We start from the raw sequence: 22,892 nt of genomic DNA, 5'->3' as shown, positions 1-22,892 counted from the left end.
TTCTGGGATCAATAAGCTACTAACAACCAAACGAGCAAGATGGGCTGAATGGCCTCCTCTCGTTTGTAAACTTTCTTATGTTCTTATGTTCTTAAAATAAATATTTATTTTGCTAGCTATATCTGAATCTTAAAGCGCTTGATTTGGCATTGTACGTTGCAAGCTGCTCTTACACTCAGAGAGCCAATGTCTCTGCTTCCCCGCCTCCTCTGCATACTACAATGCCAAAAAATGTACACATTTCAAAACTTAAGAATTTGTTTATTAAGCTAGCAAAAACACTATTAAAATATGAATACATGGAAGCCGCATTTCAGCTCTGTTCACTGCAGTTTCACTGACACACTCGCCACTTCGAACATCCTTTTTCTGGTTCTACAAGTCCTAGAGTGATCGTCAAAGGCTCACTTGAAAGGTAAGAACTCATTATCTGTTTTTTTTTTTGTTTGTTCTTTTGCGCACCACTGCTACAGAGAAGTCTCTTTGGTAATGACAATAAAACAGGGAGCAAGTTTCTATTCCAGTACAAGCACCCCCTGTGCATTACTGAACTGTCACTTATTGACTCCTCCATTATTTAAACACACAGAAAGGTGATACAAGATGTACCCTTAACAGCCAATGAGAGTGGACTGAAACACAAGAACGCCAGGGAGCGTCAATCAAGTGCAAACTGAATGAGAACAAATATCAACAATATACAGTCAACCTTCTGGCAACTGCTGCTTAATCCCCAGGCTCTACAGGACTGCACAGACAGGCTAGATGCAGCCTTCTATACACACCTGCCCATTTCAACTCAATTGAATAATTCATTAATTGGACCTCCAATCAAGGCCCACAGCTTTCTCCATTCCATTCACATTCTCACATGGAAACTCGTGTTTAAACAGGGCTATAAATTAACCTTTTCCTGAGCTCATTTAATATACACACATTTAACAAAGACACTATTCAGCATTTATACCAGAAATAAAGTAAACAAATAAGAGAAAGAAAATGCTGCTATTGATGCAGTTGGTAGAATTCTGCACATTAATACTGCAGAATACAAATCAACACTGTCACGGGTGAGAAGTCTTCACCTCGTCACACAGCCCTGTACCAGGCAAAGTGACATTGAGAGGTCTTCACCCGGTCACACAGCCCTGTACCAGGCAGAGTGACATTGAGAGGTCTTCACCCCGTCACACAGTCCTGTACCAGGCAGAGTGACATTGAGAGGTCTTCACCTCGTCACACAGCCCTGTACCAGGCAGAGTGACATTGAGAGGTCTTCACCTCGTCACACAGCCCTGTACCAGGCTGAGTGACATTGAGAGGTCTTCACCCGGTCACACAGCCCTGTACCAGGCAGAGTGACATTGAGAGGTCTTCAACCCGTCACACAGTCCTGTACCAGGCAGAGTGACATTGAGAGGTCTTCACCTCGTCACACAGCCCTGTACCAGGCAGAGTGACATTGAGAGGTCTTCACCCGGTCACACAGCCCTGTACCAGGCAGAGTGACATTGAGAGGTCTTCACCTCGTGACATTGCCCGGGGCTTGTTGCGCAGGGAAGGACGAGGACAAAGTCATTGATTGATCTCAGTACTCAATTGGAAAGTGATAGTTGCATAATCACATTTCTAGCTAACAGCAGTTTCTAGACTGTTCCTCTCATTACACAACATCTGTAATGTACTATCGCAGGTAGGGTTACCATATGACTAATAAGAACATAAGAAAGTTTACAAACGAGAGGAGGCCATTCAGCCCATCTTGCTTGTTTGGTTGTTAGTAGCTTATTGATCCCAGAATCTCATCAAGCAGCTTCTTGAAGGAGCCCAGGGTGTCAGCTTCAACAACATTACTGGGGAGTTGGTTCCAGACCCTCACAATTCTCTGTATAAAAAAGTGCCTCCTATTTTCTGTTCTGAATGCCCCTTTATCTAATCTCCATTTGTGACCCCTGGTCCTTGTTTCTTTTTTCAGGTCAAAAAAGTCCCCAGGGTCAACACTGTCTATACCTTTTAGGATTTTGAATGTTTGAATCAGATCGCCACGTAGTCTTCTTTGTTCAAGACTGAATAGATTCAATTCTTTTAGCCTGTCTGCATACGACATGCCTTTTAAACCCGGGATAATTCTGGTCGCTCTTCTTTCCACTCTTTCTACAGCAGCAATATCCTTTTTGTAACGAGGTGACCAGAACTGAACACAATATTCTAGGTGAGGTCTTACTAATGCATTGTAAAGTTTTAACATTACTTCCCTTGATTTAAATTCAACACTTCTCACAATATATCCGAGCATCTTGTTGGCCTTTTTTATAGCTTCCCCACATTGTCTAGATGAAGACATTTCTGAGTCAACATAAACTCCTAGGTCTTTTTCATAGTTCCCTTCTTCAATTTCAGTATCTCCCATATGATATTTATAATGCAAATTTGTATTTCCTGCATGCAATACTTTACACTTTTTCTCTATTAAATTTCATTTGCCATGTGTCTGTCCAGTTCTGAATGCTGTCTAGATCATTTTAAATGACCTTTGCTGCTGCAACAGTGTTTGCCAGTCCTTCTATTTTTGTGTCATCTGCAAATTTAACGAGCTTGCTTACTATACCAGAATCTAAATCATTAATGTAGATTAGGAATAGCAGAGGACCTAATACTGATCTCTGTGGTACACCATTGGTTACCTCACTCCATTTTGAGGTTTCTCCTCTAATCAGTACTTTCTGTTTTCTACCTGTTAACCACTCCCTAATCCATGTGCATGCATTTCCTTGAATCCCTACTGCGTTCAGTTTGAGAATTAATCTTTTATGCGGGACTTTGTCAAAAGCTTTCTGGAAATCTAAATAAACCATGTTGTATGCTTTGCAATTATCCATTTTCAATGTTGCATCCCCAAAAAAGTCAAGCAGGTTGTTAGACACGATCTCCCTTTCCTAAAACCATGCTGACTGTCTCCCAGGATATTGTTACCATATAGGTAATTTTCCATTTTGGATCTTATTATAGTTTCCATAAATTTACATATAATAGAAGTCAAGCTTATTGGTCTGTAGTTACCTGGTTCAGTTTTGTCTCCGTTTTTGTGGATCGGTATTACATTTGCAATTCTCCAGTCTGTCAGTACAACCCCTGTGTCAAGAGACTGTTGCATGATCTTGGTTAGCGGTTTGTAAATAACTTCTTTCATTTCTTTGAGTACTATTGGGAGGATCTCATCCAGCCCAGGGGATTTGTTTATTTTAAGAGCTCCTAGTCCCTTTAACATTTCTGCCTCTGTTATGCTAAAATTATTTAAAACTGGATAGGAACAGGTCGACATGTGGGGCATGTTGTCCGTGTCCTCCTTTGTAAAAACCTGTGAAAAGTAATCATTTAATATATTTGCTATTTTTTTTTCTTCATCTATGATTTTGCCATTTGTGTCTCTTAGACATTTAACCTCCTCTTTGAATGTTCTCTTGCTGTTATAATATTGGAAAAACATTTTGGAATTGGTTTTAGCCCCCTTAGCAATATTGATTTCTATCTCTCTCTTGGCCTTTCTAACTTCCTTTTTGACTTGTGTTTGCAGTTCCAAGTACTCTTTCTGTGTGCTTTGTTTTTGGTCCCTTTTAAACGCTCTGTAAAGTGCCTTTTTTCGCTGAATATTTTTTTTAATTGATCTATTAAACCATTTTGGCCATTTTGTTTTAGATTTAGATTTGTCTACTTTTGGGATGTAATTGTTTTGTGCCTCTCGTACTATATTTTTAAAAAACAGCCATCTCTATTTTACTCCAATCTACTTCTGTTAGTCTCTGTTTCATACCTTCATAGTTTGCTTTTCTAAAATTGTAAACCTTAGCTTTAGTCATTACTTTTGGGGTTTAAAAAAATATTTCAAATGAGACCATGTTGTGGTCTGAGTTTGCCAATGGCCCTCTGACCTCTGATTTAGTTATTCTGTCTTCATTATTTGAAAAGACTAAATCAAGGCATGCCTCCCCTCTAGTCGGTGCCTTGACAAATTGCGTTAGGAAGCAGTCATTTGTCATTTGTGTCCATTATTCTGACCCATATTGATTCTGCATTGTTTTCTTTGTCCTGATTTAACACTTGGGCTTCAAGGCTATTTCTTATGTATAGCGCTACCCCTCCGCCTCTTCTGTCCTGCCTGTCTTTCCTATACAGTGTGTACCCACTAATATTATATTAGTCTCCATCACTCTCATACAACCAAGTTTCTGTAACACCTATCACATCGTAGTTACTTGTTAGTGCAGTAGCTTCAAGGTCTAACATTTTGTTTCTGAGACTTCTAGCATTAAGATAAATACATTTAATAGCTGTCTTACCTGAGTTGGTCGCCCTTGTTTTGATGTGGTCTCCCTTCTGTTTTTTTGTTTTCTCCCCCCTTCCTTTCTAGTTTAAATACTTCTGGACTCCATGTACACAGGCACAGTTCAGGCTGTTCAACACACGCCGTTTGGCCTTCTGGTTTTCTTTCCACCCAAGGTCTCAATTGCTTAATTGAACCAGTTATTTATCTTAATTGCTCAGTGCTAACATTTTGTTCCAGGTCTTTAAACATTGAGGATTTATTTAAAAGATACCCCAAAAAATCTGCAGGACTGTGGCTCTCCAGGACCAGGATTAGCCACCCCTGCACTAGCCTGTCTACTAAGGCCAACAAGATGCTCAGATATATTGTGAGAAGTGTTTAATTTAAATCAAGGGAAGTAATGTTAAAACTTTACAATGCATTAGTAAGACCTCACCTAGAATATTGTGTTCAGTTCTGGTCACCTTGTTACAAAAAGGATATTGCTGCTCTAGAAAGAGTGCAAAGAACAGCAATCAGAATTATCCCATGCTTCAAAGGCATGTCGTATGCAGACAGGCTAAAAGAATTGAATCTATTCAGTCCTGAACAAAGAAGACTATGCGGCAATCTGATTCAAACATTCAAAATCCTAAAAGGTATAGACAATGTTGACCCTGGGGACTTTTTTGACCTGAAAAAAGAAACAAGGACCAGGGGTCACAAATGGAGATTAGATAAAGGGGCATTCAGAACAGAAAATAGGAAGCACTTTTTTACGCAGAGAATTGTTAGGGTCTGGAACCAACTCTCCAGTAATGTTGTTGAAGCTGACACCCTGGGATCATTCAAGAAGCTGCTTGATGAGATTCTGGGATCAATAAGCTACTAACAACCAAACAAGCAAGATGGGCTGAATGGCCTCCTCTCGTTTGTAAACTTTCTTATGTTCTTATGTTAAGTTGTTCTTATAACTTTACAGAATTAAAAAAAAAAACTCAGTGTCCTATACCAAAAAATTACTACTTGATTAGTCATCTTTCCTATACCACAAAGTTCCGAGCGTAGTTATATTTCCAAGACCTGTATACAGGTCTGCATGGAGACTGCTCCCTCACTCCCGAAGAGAAAGGGTCCACTTTGCCAACCAAAGACAGCAGCAACCTTAAAACTTTGTACAAATCTGGGGCTAACCAACTGATTGATTGATCTCCTGTCAGAGAAGCAGCCAAGCTTTGCCGACAAAGAGAAACGTCAGTTGTGCAAATCACAAAGCAGTCTGCATCCAGTGATGCGCGCAGGGCGGCTATTTCTGGATCTTCCTTTTGTTGTGACCTCTGGCACGGGCCCCGGTTAGGATGCGCCGGCTCACTGGAGCAGAATGGAGACAGCGGGACAAAGAAGAAAGGGGATCTGATCTAATGGCTGCTACAGGACTATCAAGGAGCAGGATTCGATATCATGGCTGGTGTAACGGGTAGTGTGTGTGATGCACGGCCCTCACCGATTCTGTCCTGTCGAGGAGGTGAGATGAGGTTAAAAGCTGCGTATATCACCTGTATTTTTTTAATGTTTTTCAAAACTGCACTTAAGACCTCACTTTTAATTCTTCGCTATACAGTGAGTGCAGCCCACAGCTCCCTGACCACAAGCAGCTGTTTTCATCTTGCTTGTAATCCCTGCCTTCAACAGACCCCTGTTCCTGAGCCCACTCCCCGAGCACAAGGGGGGGGGGGCAGGGATTCCCAACAGCTGTCATAACCCCATCTTAGCTTTCACTTTCCCTGCAGGCTTGAGAATCTGGCACCCAGCCCAGCGATTTCAATCAAAAGCCCTTTTACACATTGCTGTAATTGCACAAGGAAACAAACTGTTGATTGTTAAGGTTGGTGCAGCAACTCTCTCCCAGACATTCACAACATTCTGCATGGCATGCACAGAGTTCTAAACCCCCTTTGTGCAGCAGAGTGGCCCAGTGTTTCCAGCTGCCTGCTCGTTAACCTTTTCACTGGCTACAGCAAGAGCCTTTGTCATTCTGTACAGTCTCCAGACCCAAGAGCAACTATGGCGACAGTGGTGCTAAAAATAAACGGCTAACGAAGAAAAACAGGTTGATCAACCCCTTCGTTTCTTATATACTGTAACCTCTATGTCAAAGCATTTGTCTAATTGTCTTAGTTTCAAGTGGTTTCACTTCAGTAAGATAGGGATGGAAATAAGACTCCCTTTCCATAGTTTTACTATGAGTTCAATAAGACACACCTGAACTTGTTACCTATACACATTGTGGCTAATCAAGCTTGTATTAAAACATGGAATGGGTGAAACTGCTACGCAATAGGAGTCTTATTTCCATCCCTGTAACACCAAAGGCAGCATTGGCTACAACATTTCTCCACTCATCTCAGTTTGGTATTAACAGCAACGAAGGCATCAGCTACCACATCCCTACTTGTCTTCATTTCTTGTAGTTATAAAGCTAGTCTGCATGACGAGGTGCCCAGCAGTGCCTCCCTCACCTTTTGGTGTTGTGGATGGTGGTTCCTCCCAGAACGACTCGGACCCCGGGGGTGCTGCGGTTCAGGCTGTACACACTCTGCGCCTCTTCGTACGTCGCACCTCCGATTATAAACACAACGATATCCTGCGGCCTGGAGAGAGACACACAACAGAGCTGAGTGAGAACACAGTTCAAATCACCAGAGAGATTGGCACACCATTCAGAGCACACATCAATCACCAGGGAGACTGGCAAACCATTCAGAGCACACATCAATCACCAGAGAGAGACTGGCAAACCATTCGGAGCACACATCAATCACCAGAGAGACTGGCAAACCATTCGGAGCACACATCAATCACCAGAGAGAGACTGGCAAACCATTCAGAGCACACATCAATCACCAGAGAGACTGGCAAACCATTCGGAGCACACATCAATCACCAGAGAGAGACTGGCAAACCATTCAGAGCACACATCAATCACCAGAGAGACTGGCAAACCATTCGGAGCACACATCAATCACCAGAGAGAGACTGGCAAACCATTCAGAGCACACATCAAATCACCAGAGAGACTGGCGAACCATTCAAAGCGCACATCAATCACCAGAGAGAGACTGGCAAACCATTCGGAGCACACATCAATCATCAGAGAGACTGGCAAACCATTCAGAACATATATCAGTCACCAGAGAGACTGGCAAACCAGTCAGAGCACACATCAATCACCAGAGAGACTGGCAAACCATTCGGAGCACACATCAAATCACCAGAGAGACTGGCAAACCATTCAGAACACACATCAATCACCAGAGAGACTAAAAAATGATATTGCAAAAGTCTACCGGAAGCCATAATAGTAGTGCATTATTTCATGTTAGACTTTTCAATTTTTGTCAGTTTTTCATTAAGTATATGGAAAACTACATTATTAAGCAGGTTTCATTCGACTTTAAGAAATCAGAATTAGTTAATTCTATAGGGCGATGCAAAACGTTTGGCCATAGCTGTAGGTGCAGAAAGACGGGCCAATGTAAAACAGAACTACATTCTTTTGACCATGTGAAATGTTCTCTTTGAGCTGCTGCCCTAACCCTGACCCCAGTTAAGAACTCATTTCAATCTTAAGATCAGTATTGGAATTCTATCAGCTGGCCCATCACTGAAAAGCCTGGCCTGTCTTTCTGCACCTGTGCCAGCTCGGATCAGCAGACTCCACGGAGCTCTCTACACTCAGCACTGACACTTTGTCTGTGCTCCCCACACTAGGAGGAGCCGTCCTGGCTCGTTTCCCCGGGAGGGACAGGTGTGGAGGGGGAGCGTGGATCACACCCTGCCCAAGATCACACACTCAGCTGCTAAGGGGTCCCGCACACCTGTTGTTGTTAATGCAGCTGATCTAAGGGATATTTAAAACACCAACGTTTAATTTAAAAAAAAAAGGGTCTAGTAAGGTTTGTGACTTTGTAAGCATGTGTGTGTGTGGAGATCTAAACTATTAGTTCATCACTGTGGATAGGTCGATCCTAACTCGGCCTGTCCTGTTTTTTTTTTTTTTTTTTTTTTAAACTATCGGACCTTGATGCGATGTGTTGCTGTAATTATTGTTTTTTCACAATTCGACAAGTGTTTCTCTAGATGAATGCAAACCCATTCAGACAGATAGACAGGCTACTATACCCAGAGATTATGTCACAGTTTAAAAGAGCCTTAGCAAGTTCATCCCAATCTGATAAGCAGGTCTCTAGACATGTATACAGTGTGAACTGTGTGAGTACAGATAATAATAATAATAACAATAATAATAACAATAATATTCGCTGAGAGGTTAAACGGATTGAAGTGGTTTTTATCTTCTATTAAACTGTATTGCTCTATTTAAATTACATTGTTAAACCATATGATGAAAGAAAGGAAGGAAGAAAGAGGTACAAAGATGAATAAAGACAGATAGCTGTCCTGTCGCCTCCTGTATTTAGGACCTCGTTGTGCCGATACTCTGCACAGCGACACAGAGCCCCTGAATGAAGTGAGCTGAGAATGGCTCTCGAGGGATCAGTGAATCACACAGGGCTGCACACTGCAGTGCGATGAGAGCACCTGGGATAGAAGTCACTGAGAAGAGCAAAGGAGCTGTGATGGGTGAGGGGTAGCTGTCTCACAGTGTGCTGCTGTGAGGGGTACCTGTCCCGCAGTGTGCTGGGTCCCAGGTAGGGGTACTGGCTGTCCTTCAGTCTGCCTTTGATCAGCTGGTCCAAGGTCTCCTGTAGAAGAGGCTGGTGCTGTGTGTACACGTTCTCCACCCCCTGCACAGACAAGCACACACAAGCACAGTGAGAGGCTGCTGCTGTATAGTCTGCTGCAGTCTACAATCTGCTTCTGCAGGGTCTGTACCTTCAGCCCTTTGAAGAATTGCTTGGTGATTGCCACCGCGTCGTTCGGGTTGATGAGGTCAGTTCCTCTCACTCTCTTCCCTCCATACTCCACCACTGCCTGCACCATCTGCAAAGGAGCACGGAAACCATTAAAACCAGTATAGTAGTCGTATCAGACTGTGCTACAGTACAGCGGACTCGTATCTCAGACTGTGGTACAGTACAGCGGACTCGTATCTCAGACTGTGGTAGAGTACAGCAGGACTCGTATCAGACTGTGGTACAGTACAGCGGACTCTTATCTCAGACTGTGGTACAGGACAGCGGGACTCGTATCAGACTGTGGTACAGGACAGCGGGACTCGTATCAGACTGTGGTACAGGACAGCGGGACTCGTATCAGACTGTGGTACAGGACAGCGGGACTCGTATCAGACTGGTACAGGACAGCGGGACTCGTATCAGACTGTGGTACAGGACAGCGGGACTCGTATCAGACTGTGGTACAGGACAGCGGGACTCGTATCTCAGACTGTGGAACAGGACAGCGGGACTCGTATCAGACTGTGGTACAGGACAGCGGGACTCGTATCAGACTGTGGTACGGTACAGCGGGACTCGTATCAGACTGTGGTACGGTACAGCGAACTCGTATCTCAGACTGTGGTACAGTACAGCGGGACTCGTATCTCAGACTGTGGTACAGTACAGCGGGACTCGTATCTCAGACTGTGGTACAGTACAGCGGGACTCGTATCTCAGACTGTGGTACAGTACAGCGGGACTCGTATCTCAGACTGTGGTACAGTACAGCGGGACTCGTATCTCAGACTGTGGTACAGTACAGCGGGACTCGTATCAGACTGTGGTACAGTACAGCGGGACTCGTATCAGACTGTGGTACAGTACAGCGGGACTCGTATCAGACTGTGGTACAGTACAGCGGGACTCATATCAGACTGGTACAGTACAGCGGGACTCGTATCAGACACTGGTACAGTACAGCGAACTCGTATCTCAGACTGTGGTACAGTACAGCGGGACTCGTATCTCAGACTGTGGTACAGTACAGCAGGACTCGTGTTGGAGACTGTGGTACAGTACAGCGGGACTCGTATCAGACTGGTACAGTACAGCGGGACTCGTGTTGGAGACTGTGGTACAGTCAGTGGTCCTGGGGCCCATTTCACAAAAGCGATTTTTGACAATTCGCAATCACCTCGCAAATAAAAAACTGGGTGTCATAAAACTTTTGCAGGGCTGCCAGGCAGCAGCCACAAGAAGCAATTTCCATGGCAGATCCTGATTCAGGACATACCATGGCGCCCATACTACTAGCTCGCTGTGGAACTGCACACTTTATTGAACAGATTTCTCAGGTAACCTAATATTAGATAAAAGGGACCCTGAGTGAACAAATAACACAAAAAATGATACATATTTAATTAATTAATTTTTTTTTGATCAAATGTTTTTTATTGACAATTTATTGACAAAGGCAGATATAATTTTTTCCCTTTTTTTTTGTCTTAGTTCTTCTCTCCCTCCCTCTCTCCCACCCAACCACTTCTCCATTTCTGCTAAGAAATAAATAATAATAATAATAAATTGCTCCAGTAAAAACCCAACTGTATAAATGGGTAACTGTATGTAAAAATAATGTGATATCTTGTAACAATTGTAAGTCGCCCTGGATAAGGGCGTCTGCTAAGAAATAAATAATAATAATAATAATAATAATAATAACCACTGGTATGTTCAGAGGCAAGACAATTCTCCCCATCGCAGCGTTCAGGGGCATTAAGGCAGACTTAGACTAATTAATTTTATAGCCTGATAATAAACCGAAATCGTCAAAAATTGTTAATAGGTGGGGGATCGATTGAGCAACATTTTCAACATCTAACAACACATCGTCTGCATATAACGAGATGTGATGCCGAGTGGAATTAACAGTGATAGGGGTAGACACAGTGGATTGACGGACAGCCTGAGCGAGTGGCTCGAGTGAAAGAGCGAATAATAGAGGGGAAAGCGGGCAGCCTTGACGGGAGCCTCTCGTAATAGCGAACTGGGAAGAGCATTTACTGCCTGTGAGTACCATTGCAGTGGGATTAGCATATAATACTTTGATCATATTAATAAACTCTTTTCCCAAACCCATATAATCCAATACCGACCAGAGGTATTCCCACTCATAGCGATCAAAAGCCTTTTCGGCATCTAAAGAAAGAACAACACAAGGATGGTCAACATCCGCAGCGGCATGTATAATATGAAGAAGGCGACGGACATTATCAGATGCTAGACAGGTCTTAATAAATCCTGTTTGATCGTGATGGATTAATCTAGTCAAAAAGGTTTCAAGGCGTCGTGAAAGCACTTTAGCATACAGTTTAGCGTCTGAATTTATCAGTGATAGGGGACGATAACTTGTACAAGATGTGGGATCTTTATCTTTTTTTAGTAAAAAAGATATTATAGCAGTATTTACATCTCTTCGAAATGAATCTTTTTCAATAGCAGTTTGCATCATATCTAGTAAGAGGGGGCCCAACTGACACCAAAAAGTAAGAAAAAATTCGGGTGGAATACCATCAATACCAGGTGACTTCCCCTTTCTCATGTCCTGTACCGCATCTTTTAGCTCTGTTAAGGACAATGGCGCTCCGAGCACCTTTGAATCATCAGCCGAGAGCCGTGGCAATTTGAGGTTTTGGAGAATTCGCAGACATTTTTCCTTATTAAAGCAAATATCAGAGCTGTATAGTTTAGAATAAAAGGAACGGAACGCAGAGTTTATTTGAGAAGGGTCTGATAATATATCTCCCTGGGTAGATTTAACTGCTAAAATGTCTGCGAAGCGCTCATTACTGTATAGCCTTAGAGCGAGCAAATGACTGGCTCTGCTGCTATTAAAGTAATAGTTTTGTCTGACCCTATGGATAAGAAATTCTGCACGCTGTCTGAGTAACTGATTCAGTTCTTTTCTTGTAAGATTAAGTTGCAGTAGTTTCAGAAAAAGAGTTTTGTTGATCATGTTCTAAAAGTGCTAATTTAGTTTCCAATTCATTGATTTTATTAAGCCGTGATTTGCTAAGTTTTGAAGCAAATAAAGTGGAATTGTCTTTGATAAATCCCTTAACTGAGTCCCATAGAATGCGGGGATCATCAACAGAACCACGATTAAAACTAATTTGGAGTGAAACATCGTGCGGAAGGATTCATTTTGTAATAACGTGGTATTAAAACGCCAGCGTGGGGCTCTAGTTGGGGTATCAGACAGTACAAATTTAGAGAAGTTTGCATGATGGTCTGATAATGACATAGGCAGCAGCTCTGTGGTATGTAATCTGAAGATTTATTTGCTTGCCTGGGAATGTCTTGTTTTTTAAGGTGCGATTCTTGAATCATGGCAACATCTATCTTTTTCCTACGCAAGAGATCGAGACAGGCAGTACGTTTCGTGGGAAAATTTAGGCCTCGCACGTTCCAGGATAAAGCAGAAATACTCGTCATAGGAATCAAAAACAAGTTTAAGTGTCAGAAACAAACAAGAAAGGTATCGCATGGGAAGTCCGGATATAGAAATAGACAAAATAGTATTGAAAGATAGGACAGTATTGACTCTCATGAAGTCCCCTCTCCTCCTCCCCAGTATGTAGCCACACCCGCCCCCCCGAACTAAGACCAGAACAAGTATAATACATGCCCACAAAACCCAGAACATGGGTTTTGTGGAGAGCAAAAATAAACTATAATCTTGGAGAAATAATAATAGGTTTAAGCACAGAGTGCACAAGTTAACAATGAGTTAGCGTAAGAGAGAAAATAAAAATAGATATGTATATTCAGCTGGTATGCTGACATATTAAGCGAAGAAAGAGTAATAGTAATAGTAGATAAATAAAGTTATAAAGTAGTTTGTTTACCATAACTGAAGTCCGAGGAAAAAATCAACATGATTAAGTAATAGTCCTGCAAAAAAAACAGTATAGTAAGCAGGATCCCCATGCTGAGAGCAGATGGCGGTTAGCAGAGCAGATTCAGGGCAGGAATTAATCTAGTCCCAGGCGCCGAGCTGAAATCCTCTTCCCAAACTCGTCGCACTCCATCCCGACAGCAGGAGATGGATCTCGTGTGGGGGAAACTCCAAGGGTGTCCAGGAACTGCTGAGCGTCGGCTGGTGACTGGAACAGACGCGGCTCCGAGTTGTGGATGACTTTCAGGGTAGCGGGGTAAAGCAGGAAAGCTTGCAGGCCTTGGGATCGAGCTGCACTAAGGGGCTGAGAGAAGGCCCTGCGGCATGGCGCTGTAATATTACTAGTCTGGATAAAATTTAAGATTTCTGTCCAGGGTCCAAGGGGTGTTCTTTCTGGCTGCTTGTAGTATGGCCTGGCGGTCTGTATATTGTAAGAGATTGAAAATGAGTGTACAGGGTCTATCACTTGCCTTGGATCTGTCATTCTAAATACGATGCGCTCTCATAATTTCAACATTGCTGTTCGACAGGTTTGGGAGCCACAATGGAATAGATTTTGTTAAAAAAATCAATCGCATCTGTACCTTTCGGATCCCTCCTTCAGCCCCACTAACCGAAGGTTATTGCGCATGCTTCTGTCCTCCATATCGGCCATTTTCAGCTCCAGTTGATCGACCCTAGATTTGCAGAGGTTTGCAGCTTTTGTGTTGTCAGCTACCAAGGCACTGACGGTAGATAATTCCTTTTTAAAAGTCTTGAACTCGAGAGAGAAGGCCGATGATTATCTGGCATTGCACGACATTTCAGAAGTTGACTGAGTGCAAGTTAGGCAAGATACAGAAATTGAGCTCGAATACTAAGCAAAATAGGCAAAGGGAAGCGAGGAGTGAAAACTCTAAGCTGCCATCACTACCAGCAGGTCACGTGATTCCCATATTTAATTTATTTATTAAAGAAAGTTATGCAACACCCAATGCCCCCGTGTGAAAAAGTAATTGCCCCCTTAGACTCAATAACTGGTTATGCCACCTTTAGCAGCAATAACTGCAACCAAACGCTTCCTGTTGTTATTGATTAGTCTCTCACAGCGCCATGGAGGAATTTTGGCCCACTCCTCCTTGCAGAACTGCTTCAACTCAGTGACATTTGTGGGTTTTCGAGCATGAACTGCTCATTTCAGGTCCTGCCACAACATCTCTATGGGGTTTAGGTCTGGCATTTGACTAGGCCATTCTAAAACTTTAAATTTCTTGTTCTTCAACCATTCTGATGTAGACTTGCATGTGTGTTTCGGATCATTGTCTTGCTGCATGACCCAGCTGCGCTTCAGCTTCAGCTCACGGACGGATGGCCTGACATTCTCTTGTAGAATTCTCTGATACAGAGCAGAATTCATGGTTCCTTCAATGATGGCAAGGCATCCAGGTCCTGATGCAGCAAAGCATCCCCAAACCATGACACTACCACCACCATGCTTGACCGTTGGTATGAGGTTCTTACTGTGGAATGCAGTGTTTGGTTTTCGCCACACATAACGGGGCCCATGTCGGCCAAAAAGTTCCACTTTTGACTCATCTGTCCATAGAACATTTTTCCAGAACTCTTGACGATCATCCAAGTGCTTTTTGGCAAACTTGAGACGAGCATTCATGTTCTTCTTAGTGAGCAATTGTTTCCGCCTTGCTACTCTGCCATGAATCCCATTTTTGCCCAGTGTCTTTCTGAGGGTGGAGTCATGAACAGAAGGGGCATTCAGAACAGAAGATAGGAGGCACTTTTTTACACAGAGAATTGTGAGGCTCTGGAACCAACTCCCCAGTAATGTTGTTGAAGCTGACACCCTAGGATCCTTCAAGAAGCTGCTTGATGAGATTCTGGGATCAATAAGCTACTAACAACCAAACGAGCAAGATGGGCTGAATGGCCTCATCTCGTTTGTAAACTTTCTTATGTTCTTAACACTGACCTTAGCCGAGGCAAGAGAGGCCTGCAGATCCCTGGATGTTGTTCTAGGGTTCTTTGTGACTTCCAGGATGATTTTACGGCTTGCTCTTGGAGAGATTTTAGCAGGATGGACACTCCTGGGAAGATTCACTACTGTCCCAAACTTTCTCCATTTGGACAATATGGCTCTGACTGTGGTTCGGTGGATCCCCAGAGTCTTAGAAATGGCTTTGTAACCCTTTCCAGACTGATAGGCATCAACAACTTTTTTTCCGGAGGTCTTCAGGAATTTCTTTTGTTCGTGGCATGATGTGCCTCTAGAACCTGTGTGCTGACAACTTCACTCTGATGGTAAGGGCCAAAGTTAGTCAGATTTATATTGGGCAGGGCTGGCACAAATCAGGCCTGGTTGTTAACCAAAGTACTCAAACAGCACATCCTAATTATCCCTTTAATTGGGTTGAGTTAACTGGGGGGGGGGCAATAACTTTTTCACACCTGAAGATTGCATGTTTGATTACCTTGCACACCAAACAAATGAAAGACGCACCAAACTTTGGTGTCATTTTTTCTCTCAGAGTCCATCTATATACTACTACAACCCACAAAAAAATCTGACCAAATACAATGTGAAAAATGTACAAAAATGCAGATAATCAGTAACTTTGAGGCAAGGTCAAGTTGTAAAAACACGGGTTATTTATTATTAAATGCAATCAATAGCAATTATTACATGAATGATAATAATACAAACAAAATTAAATGTGTACAATAAATAAGCACACAATCATGACACAATAAATAAAATGGACCAAATTCAAGTGACAAAAATAGTGACAAGCGCCTCCTTCTCACTAGATAAAAAAACGATCTATAGAAACCCACCAGATCCCCAAATCACCAAAACAAAAAGCACTTTCCTCAGTTCATCTCAGCTACAGTTCTCCACAGCAATAACAAGGCTTTGATGCAGCGGCCACCGGCATGTTATTACCTGCCCCACACGTTTAGATAATGAGGCTAAACGCAGCTTGATTATCAGGCATGCCCCCTAATAGACTAATAAAAGTGTGTGCTTAGCTGGCTACATACGTTTCAGCCAAAAGCCCCTTTTCACCTGTGTAGAACGAAAAGTAAACACACGCCAGTAAACTTTCTTTAAATACGTTTGCTGTACAGCGTTGACTTTTTTTACACAGCTGAAGAAGGGTTTATGTATGAATGCATGCATGCATGCATGCATGCATGTATGTATGTATGTATGTATGTATTGTAATATGGCACGGGGTAGGATAATTGATGGTCGATATGTTTCTTCACCTTTCCTGTCATTTGTTATTCAGCACTAACGAGCTCAGCAAGAGACAGGTGCCACGAATCAACGCACCTCTATATAATACGCTCTGACCAGCAAACTGTGTATGTGTGTAGTGGAGGAGAAAAGGACTTGGAGGACGGCGGGCATAGAGCGAGTGAGCGAGAAAGATAAAGGATAAAGAAACAAACAAAAAGGATTACTTGGCAACGACTTTGGAACGGAATTGGACCTCGATTAGTGGACTGGATTATTGGACTGAATGAGAACCCGAACCCGGGAAAACGACCCGTTTTCTGAACCTGAACCACGAGGCTGCCGATGATTGTTTGTTTTGATTAATTATACGAGTTAACCCTTTGCAGTCCATTGTCGGACTGGGTCCGACATTGCAATTATTCCTCACAGGTCCTTTGTCGGACTGGGTCCGACATCATTATAGCAACGCAATAAACGGGTGTTTAGTCGTTTTTTCTCCGGAAAAAGCCGAGAAAACCATTCAATTGCCGAGTGGGAGCGACAGGAGCCGAGAAGTCGAAAAAAAAAAAAAAAAAAAAAAGGCGTATTTCATGAATAGTCATACATGGTATCAGGTATCAGATAACGGGGCTTTCATAGTAAACAAGCTGGCTGAGTGCGTCAGCGCACTGAGACTATCATGGACATTTGCAGAGCTTTTTTGAGATGTTATAGTAATAAAATAATGACTTGGATCGCATTATTGAGGAGTTTGGTGATAAAACGAGTGATCCGGAGATGATCGATCGGTATGTACGACTATTATTATTATTATTATTTATTTCTTACATAGCTGAACGCTATAGCAAACAAAAGGGTGGGGCAGGGCTGGAGATGCCTAGTGAGTGCTTTGTTGATATGCAGGGCCATTTAAACCCGTTTGACTGTGAAAAAAAATACTTTTAAACAGCGCGTATAAAATTAACTGCGCGTGTGAAAATTAATTAGACCTGGCGTGCCTGACGCGCGATTAATAAATGGACCGCAAAGGGTTAAAGATTATTTCGTTTAGTTTTATTTTCTTTTTATTAAAAAAGAACTATAAACTGCTGCTTTATTGGAAGGCTATAAAAACCTGAAAACAATTAAACATACAGACACCGTGCTGTTTGAAATCATATTACAATCTCTCCGTGTCTGGTGTTTTGCATCTTACCGCCTGTCCATCACAACCAATAAGTATCCCAACCCAGCACCATATTATAGTATGTATGCATGTAACTTCAGAGTACAGCCTGTCACTTTTCACAGCTCCAAATCTCTTGTCAACAGTGAGGTATTTTGGTTTTCCTCAATCAACTTTAAAGCTTTTTCATCTCCCTTCTTTTAATTTCATTCTGTTCGCTAGATCTATCCATTTATTTCTAATTTTGGCTACTGTTATTTGCTCCTACCCAACAGTATTTACTGCATCAGTGATCATCTGCAACTTTTTTTTTCTTTGTGACTAAAACTTCCAGAAAACTTGCCAAATAGAACAGATTTGTGTCGACCAGCCATTTCAATAATTGTATCATTTAAAAAATGAAAAAGAAAAAAAACTTTCCTTTGCAACCCTGCCACTGTGTATTTACCTAATCAGTTACTATGTCTTAAAATGGATTACCGAGTTAGTGATTTCACTCATCGCAGATCGCAAGAGAGTGAGGGATGTGACGGCACTTAAGAAGTGCTTTATGAAACGCACGCAGCGCAGAACTCTGCGTCCTCGCAACTTCATCGCAATCGCAGGACTTTTGTGAAACGGGCCACAGATAAGCTGTGTTCGAGTCCTGCATCGGGCCCTGCAGGTCGGGTTCGGGTCGGAATGTGAACTTTCACGGTTTGCGGTTCAGGTGCGGGTCAAAAAAAAATAAAAAAATAGGGTCTGAATTTGAATCACCAAAAACGTTTTCTGTCCTTTCAGCGTACTCGTCTGGAACCCTTTCCCAAATAACGTATTAAAAGGTAAATGTACCAATATTTCCAGCAGGAGTCAGCTGACTAAGCAGTGTTGTTCTCACTTATTTGATACGTCGCAAGATCCTTTTATCACATCTGCTTGGTGATATTAAAAATGTTTGTGGACGAGGTGAAACAAAAGATAGCACAGGGTTTATCTCATGTGGTGGATACCAGTGCGAGAGGTAAATCACAAGTGTGGAATACTTTTGGAATCATAGCGAATAAAAATAATGAGCATGTGACTGGATTCATTGCTTGTAAACCCTGTCATTATTTTTTTGTAAACGACGGCCACAAAACTGGTTCATCATCTCTGCAAAAGCACAGGTGTAACTCCCTTTCAACTGGTGGCACGAAAGGAATACAGGTATTTTATAGTAAAGTAAGTAGCGAAAGTTAATATGTTACAATGTTTATATATGCAGACCACTAGAGAAAGCTACCACGCTGTACAGCCTAGTGCAGGGATGGCGAACCTTTTTTAGCTGGAGTGCCCAAAGTTGGATTTTTTTTTTAAATATACATCACTAAGTGCCAAGGGTGCCAATGATTAATTAGGGGTGTAAAAGGTTATCCGGCGGCTAAACAGTAACTTTTTAAAACAATATTTACTTTCCTTTTTTTGTAATTAAGTTTTTATTAAGCAAACATACCAAAAAAACAGCAATCCACAATACAAAATAATCAAGAACATTACATGAACTAGGACAGAACCCTTCCATCAGCCCTCATCCCCTCGCAACCTCCCCAAACCCTGAACCCCCCTCCCCCCTCTCTTGTCTGGAGAGCAGGTGTGGGGGAACAATATTTACATTCCTATGACTAATGGGACTTCTGCTGCTGAATATCCGCTGACATTTTTTCAACCCGTGGTTCATAGAAGCACACTGAAACAGGTTGTCTTACTATCTCCCCAGAAGAGGTCTCTATACAACAGCAGCTTTCAGCATGAACAGCTATCCCACTATTGCAGATATTTGCTGGGTGCCATACCTAACAAAAAATGGCCACAGTTAATATTGCCCACCACATCCCCTCCCCCCATCCCATCCATATCCCCATCCCCATCATAACTGCCAGACCAAACATACAGTCTCTCTCTTCAACCCCATCCCACTCCTGTTCCCCTGTATACTTCACTGGGCACTTAATGCTGGTCTCCCCTCACCTCCCATAATTTCTGCTTGTCCCTGAGAACTCGCAATCTGTTCTAAGCAATTCCCTTACATTCCCCATTCCCTGTCCCTAAGTACACCGCACATTCTTTTTTTGTAAATTTACAGACATAAAAAGCAATTGTGATAGTGCACCTCACAGGGACCCATCAACCTTTGCATATGCCCCTCTATATATTTTGGACAATGACTCTTTAATCCTTATTCAAGTAAGATCAATCAATCTTAATTTTATATAGCGCCTTTATAGTAGAACATCATCTCAAAGCACTTCACAGCATGTAAAAGAATAACAGTGCATCATACAATAAATACATAATTTGAATATTATATTGCTAAACTACCGTAAAATACATAAATCACATTTCATGACGCATTAAGTTTAGAATTATAATGCTAAACATCAGTAAAAGCAACAATCACAGTGCATCATACAATAAATATCAGACGTTTGCTCAATTGGCGCGCTGCACCAGTAACCCTGGCCATAATTGTTTTGTTTTTTTGTTTGCAGTTGCACACAGTGGCAGCCATTACCGGTGTACCGTCATTTTTTTTCAACTGTATATTTACTTACATAAAACATACCTACTGATATTACATTTTGTAAAATAACTATTTAAAAGACGAGTAGCAGATAAAATACTTATTAGAAAAAGATTTCTGTGGTGTCAAACTACCTTGAAAAAAAAGGAGTATCCACAAATGTACTCTACATATCAGAGGCATAATTTATTTTGAGACGATTGTTTTTTGAGAATTTACAACCTGCTTTTCCCCACTGTATGAAGAGGGGTAACATACCACAGTATCACCAGTAATTAAGATTAAAATAGTATGAAAAAAAAAACAAACAAAAAAAAAGTGCATCAAACAAAGATTACATAATTTGAGATACGAGTATGTGACAGTGAAATATATTTTCGGTATTTATGACAAGGGAAAGGTTTGACAATCAAAACTGCGTGGGACATTTGCTTTAAAGTTCAATGCACGTGTTGCCGCCAGTGACACCTGCAAAAAGACCTTGCACTGCACATTAACACGTGTGCGAAAAGCTGTACATCTTTTTAAAAAAGACGTAAGCCGAAAGTGCTTGGTTATGTAATTTCAACCTATTTTAGGCTCGCAGATCGAGTGTAAAGTATGAAAGATTGTGGCCATCTCTCCATTTAGTACAGCAGATGACGGTCAGTAAAATGCTACGAGCATCAGGCTAACGATCCCTTCCTCCCCGCGTGTCCCGCTGACACATCCATAGCTGACCACAATTACATTTGATCCTCCATGGGACAGTGTCACAAAGACGGCCAGAGTGGGTGGCGTCAGACCAGATGCAGGAAATAAACAGACAGAGACTTGGAGTTTGGTGGAGCTGAGCGAATGGTTTCGCTCAGCATTTAATAAAACAGCACAGAAAATAAAAGGTTTGAACACAAAACAAAACAGGACACGGCACTGGTAGCCAAAATAAACAGGTGGACAAAACGGACAGACACTAACAAACAGGGACGAACAAACACGGTGAGAAACACTTATTATTATTATTCTTCTTGTTGTTATTATTATTACCTCCGTCTCCAATCCCGTTCTCCACTCACTGAACACCTAACCCCGACTGAGTGCTACGTGTCTCTATATATACTGTTGTGCTGGGATTCAATTACTAATTAATTATTCACTTGAATCCCAGCACGTGAATTAATTCTGTGCAACCCCGTGCTCACATATTACATTTAACCAGCACGTGAAGTGATTTGTGCCCTCCTCGTGCCTAAATACAAATCTACACTTTTTAAATACACGTGAAACACAGACCCGTTTATATCCCGTGTACCAATGACTATACACCAACATTAACACACGCACGCAACACACAACACACAACACATAATTGCACACAGGGGCGGGGCACATTGCCACATATACCCCCCCTTGTGCGCAGCACACATGGCCTCAACGGCCACCTCCCCCCTTAAAAATCCAGCAGTCCAGGACAAAGTCTCGGGCTGGGAAGGGAGGCTTCAGTGGGCCCATGGCTGGCCATGCTGTCAGCACCCCTGCCGGTAGTGGCACGGCTGACAGCATGCTGGTCCTTTCCTGCAGCGAAACTGCTGCTGGGGAAAGTGGTCTCCTGACCTCTCCCCCTGTCTTTGTAGCCGGTAGCTCCCTTTGGTGGGGCTCCGACCACAGTACTTCCAGCAGCAAAGAAGCTGCAGTGGGAGCAGGTCTCCTGACCTCCCCCACGATCTCCGGCAGCGAAACTGCTGCAGTGGGAGCAGGTCTCCGGACATCCCCCACGATCTCCGGCAGCGAAACTGCTGCTGGGGTTGGTGGTCTCCAGACCTCCTCCCCCTTCTTCGTGGCCGACAGCTCCCCTTTCTGGGGCTCCGGCCACCGTACTCTCTGTGGTGGAGGTACAGGAAGCAGAGACAGCTCCTGCTGTTCTGCTTCTGGCGGTGGTGGAGGCAGAGGCAGCTCCTGCTCCTCTGCTCCTGGAAGTGGTGGTGGCGGAGGCAGAGGCAGCTCCTGCTCCTCTGCTCCTGGCGGTGGTGGAGGCAGAGGCAGCTCCTGCTGCTCTGCTCCTAGTGGAGGAAGCGGTGGAGGTGGCGGAGGCAGAGGCAGCTCCGGCTGCTCTGCTCCTGCCGGTGAAGGTGGGAGCAGCGTGTAGTCTCCTCCTTTTCCAGGGGACTGGTGCGGCTCCGCCTTTGACGGGGAAACCAGCAGGCATTCTCCCTCTGCTGGTGGAGGTGGAACCAGCAGGCATTTTCCCTCTGCTGGCAGCTTGGGTCCTAGGACTGTGGAAGCCCCGACTTCCCTCTCTTCGGGCTGTGGACGCACCGACTCCTCCCTTTTGGGCTGTGGACGCCCCGACTCCTCCCTGTTGGGCTGTGGACGCCCCGACTCCTCCCTGTTGGGCTGTGGACGCACCGACTCCTCCCTGTTGGGCTGTGGACGTTCGGGCTCCCCCCACTCAGGCGTAGGACGTTCGGGCTCCTCCCACTCAGGCGTAGGACGTTCGGGCTCCTCCCACTCAGGCGTAGGACGCTCAGGCTCCTCCCGCTTGGGCTGTGGACGCTCAGGCTCCTCCCGCTTGGGCTGTGGACGCTCAGGCTCCTCCCGCTTGGGCTGTGGAGGCAAAACCAGCAGGCATTCTTCCTCTGCTGGTGGAGACGGGGACAGCAGGCATTCTTCATCTGCTGGTGGACCTGCTACCTGGGCTGCTGTTCCACTTATCACTGCCTCCAGGTAGCTGAGGACCAACCCCACACCTTCCTCCCAGGTGCTTACGGTCTGTTCCTTGGCATACGCCTCCCATCGCTCCTTATCCATA

At 43.4% G+C, this 22,892-nt stretch overlaps 1 protein-coding gene across 1 annotated transcript in view; it reads right to left on the bottom strand.

The window, feature by feature from the left end:
* The window catches only part of vps45 (vacuolar protein sorting 45 homolog), a 70,875-nt gene that overhangs the window by 15,461 nt on the left and 32,522 nt on the right, over window positions 1-22,892 (bottom strand). Inside the window, exons 12-14 of the mRNA XM_059006367.1 lie at window positions 9,200-9,307; window positions 8,990-9,111; window positions 6,823-6,954 (exon numbers count right to left, since the gene is read on the bottom strand). Of these exons, the coding sequence (XP_058862350.1) occupies window positions 6,823-6,954; window positions 8,990-9,111; window positions 9,200-9,307 (362 nt within the window). The remainder of the gene's footprint in view (window positions 1-6,822; window positions 6,955-8,989; window positions 9,112-9,199; window positions 9,308-22,892) is intronic.

This window comes from Acipenser ruthenus, chromosome 32 (assembly GCF_902713425.1).
Source record: "Acipenser ruthenus chromosome 32, fAciRut3.2 maternal haplotype, whole genome shotgun sequence".
Classification (NCBI taxonomy): Eukaryota; Metazoa; Chordata; class Actinopteri; order Acipenseriformes; family Acipenseridae; genus Acipenser; species Acipenser ruthenus.
Note: the sequence above shows the minus strand (reverse complement) of the source record. Positions and strands in the feature narration are given on the sequence as shown.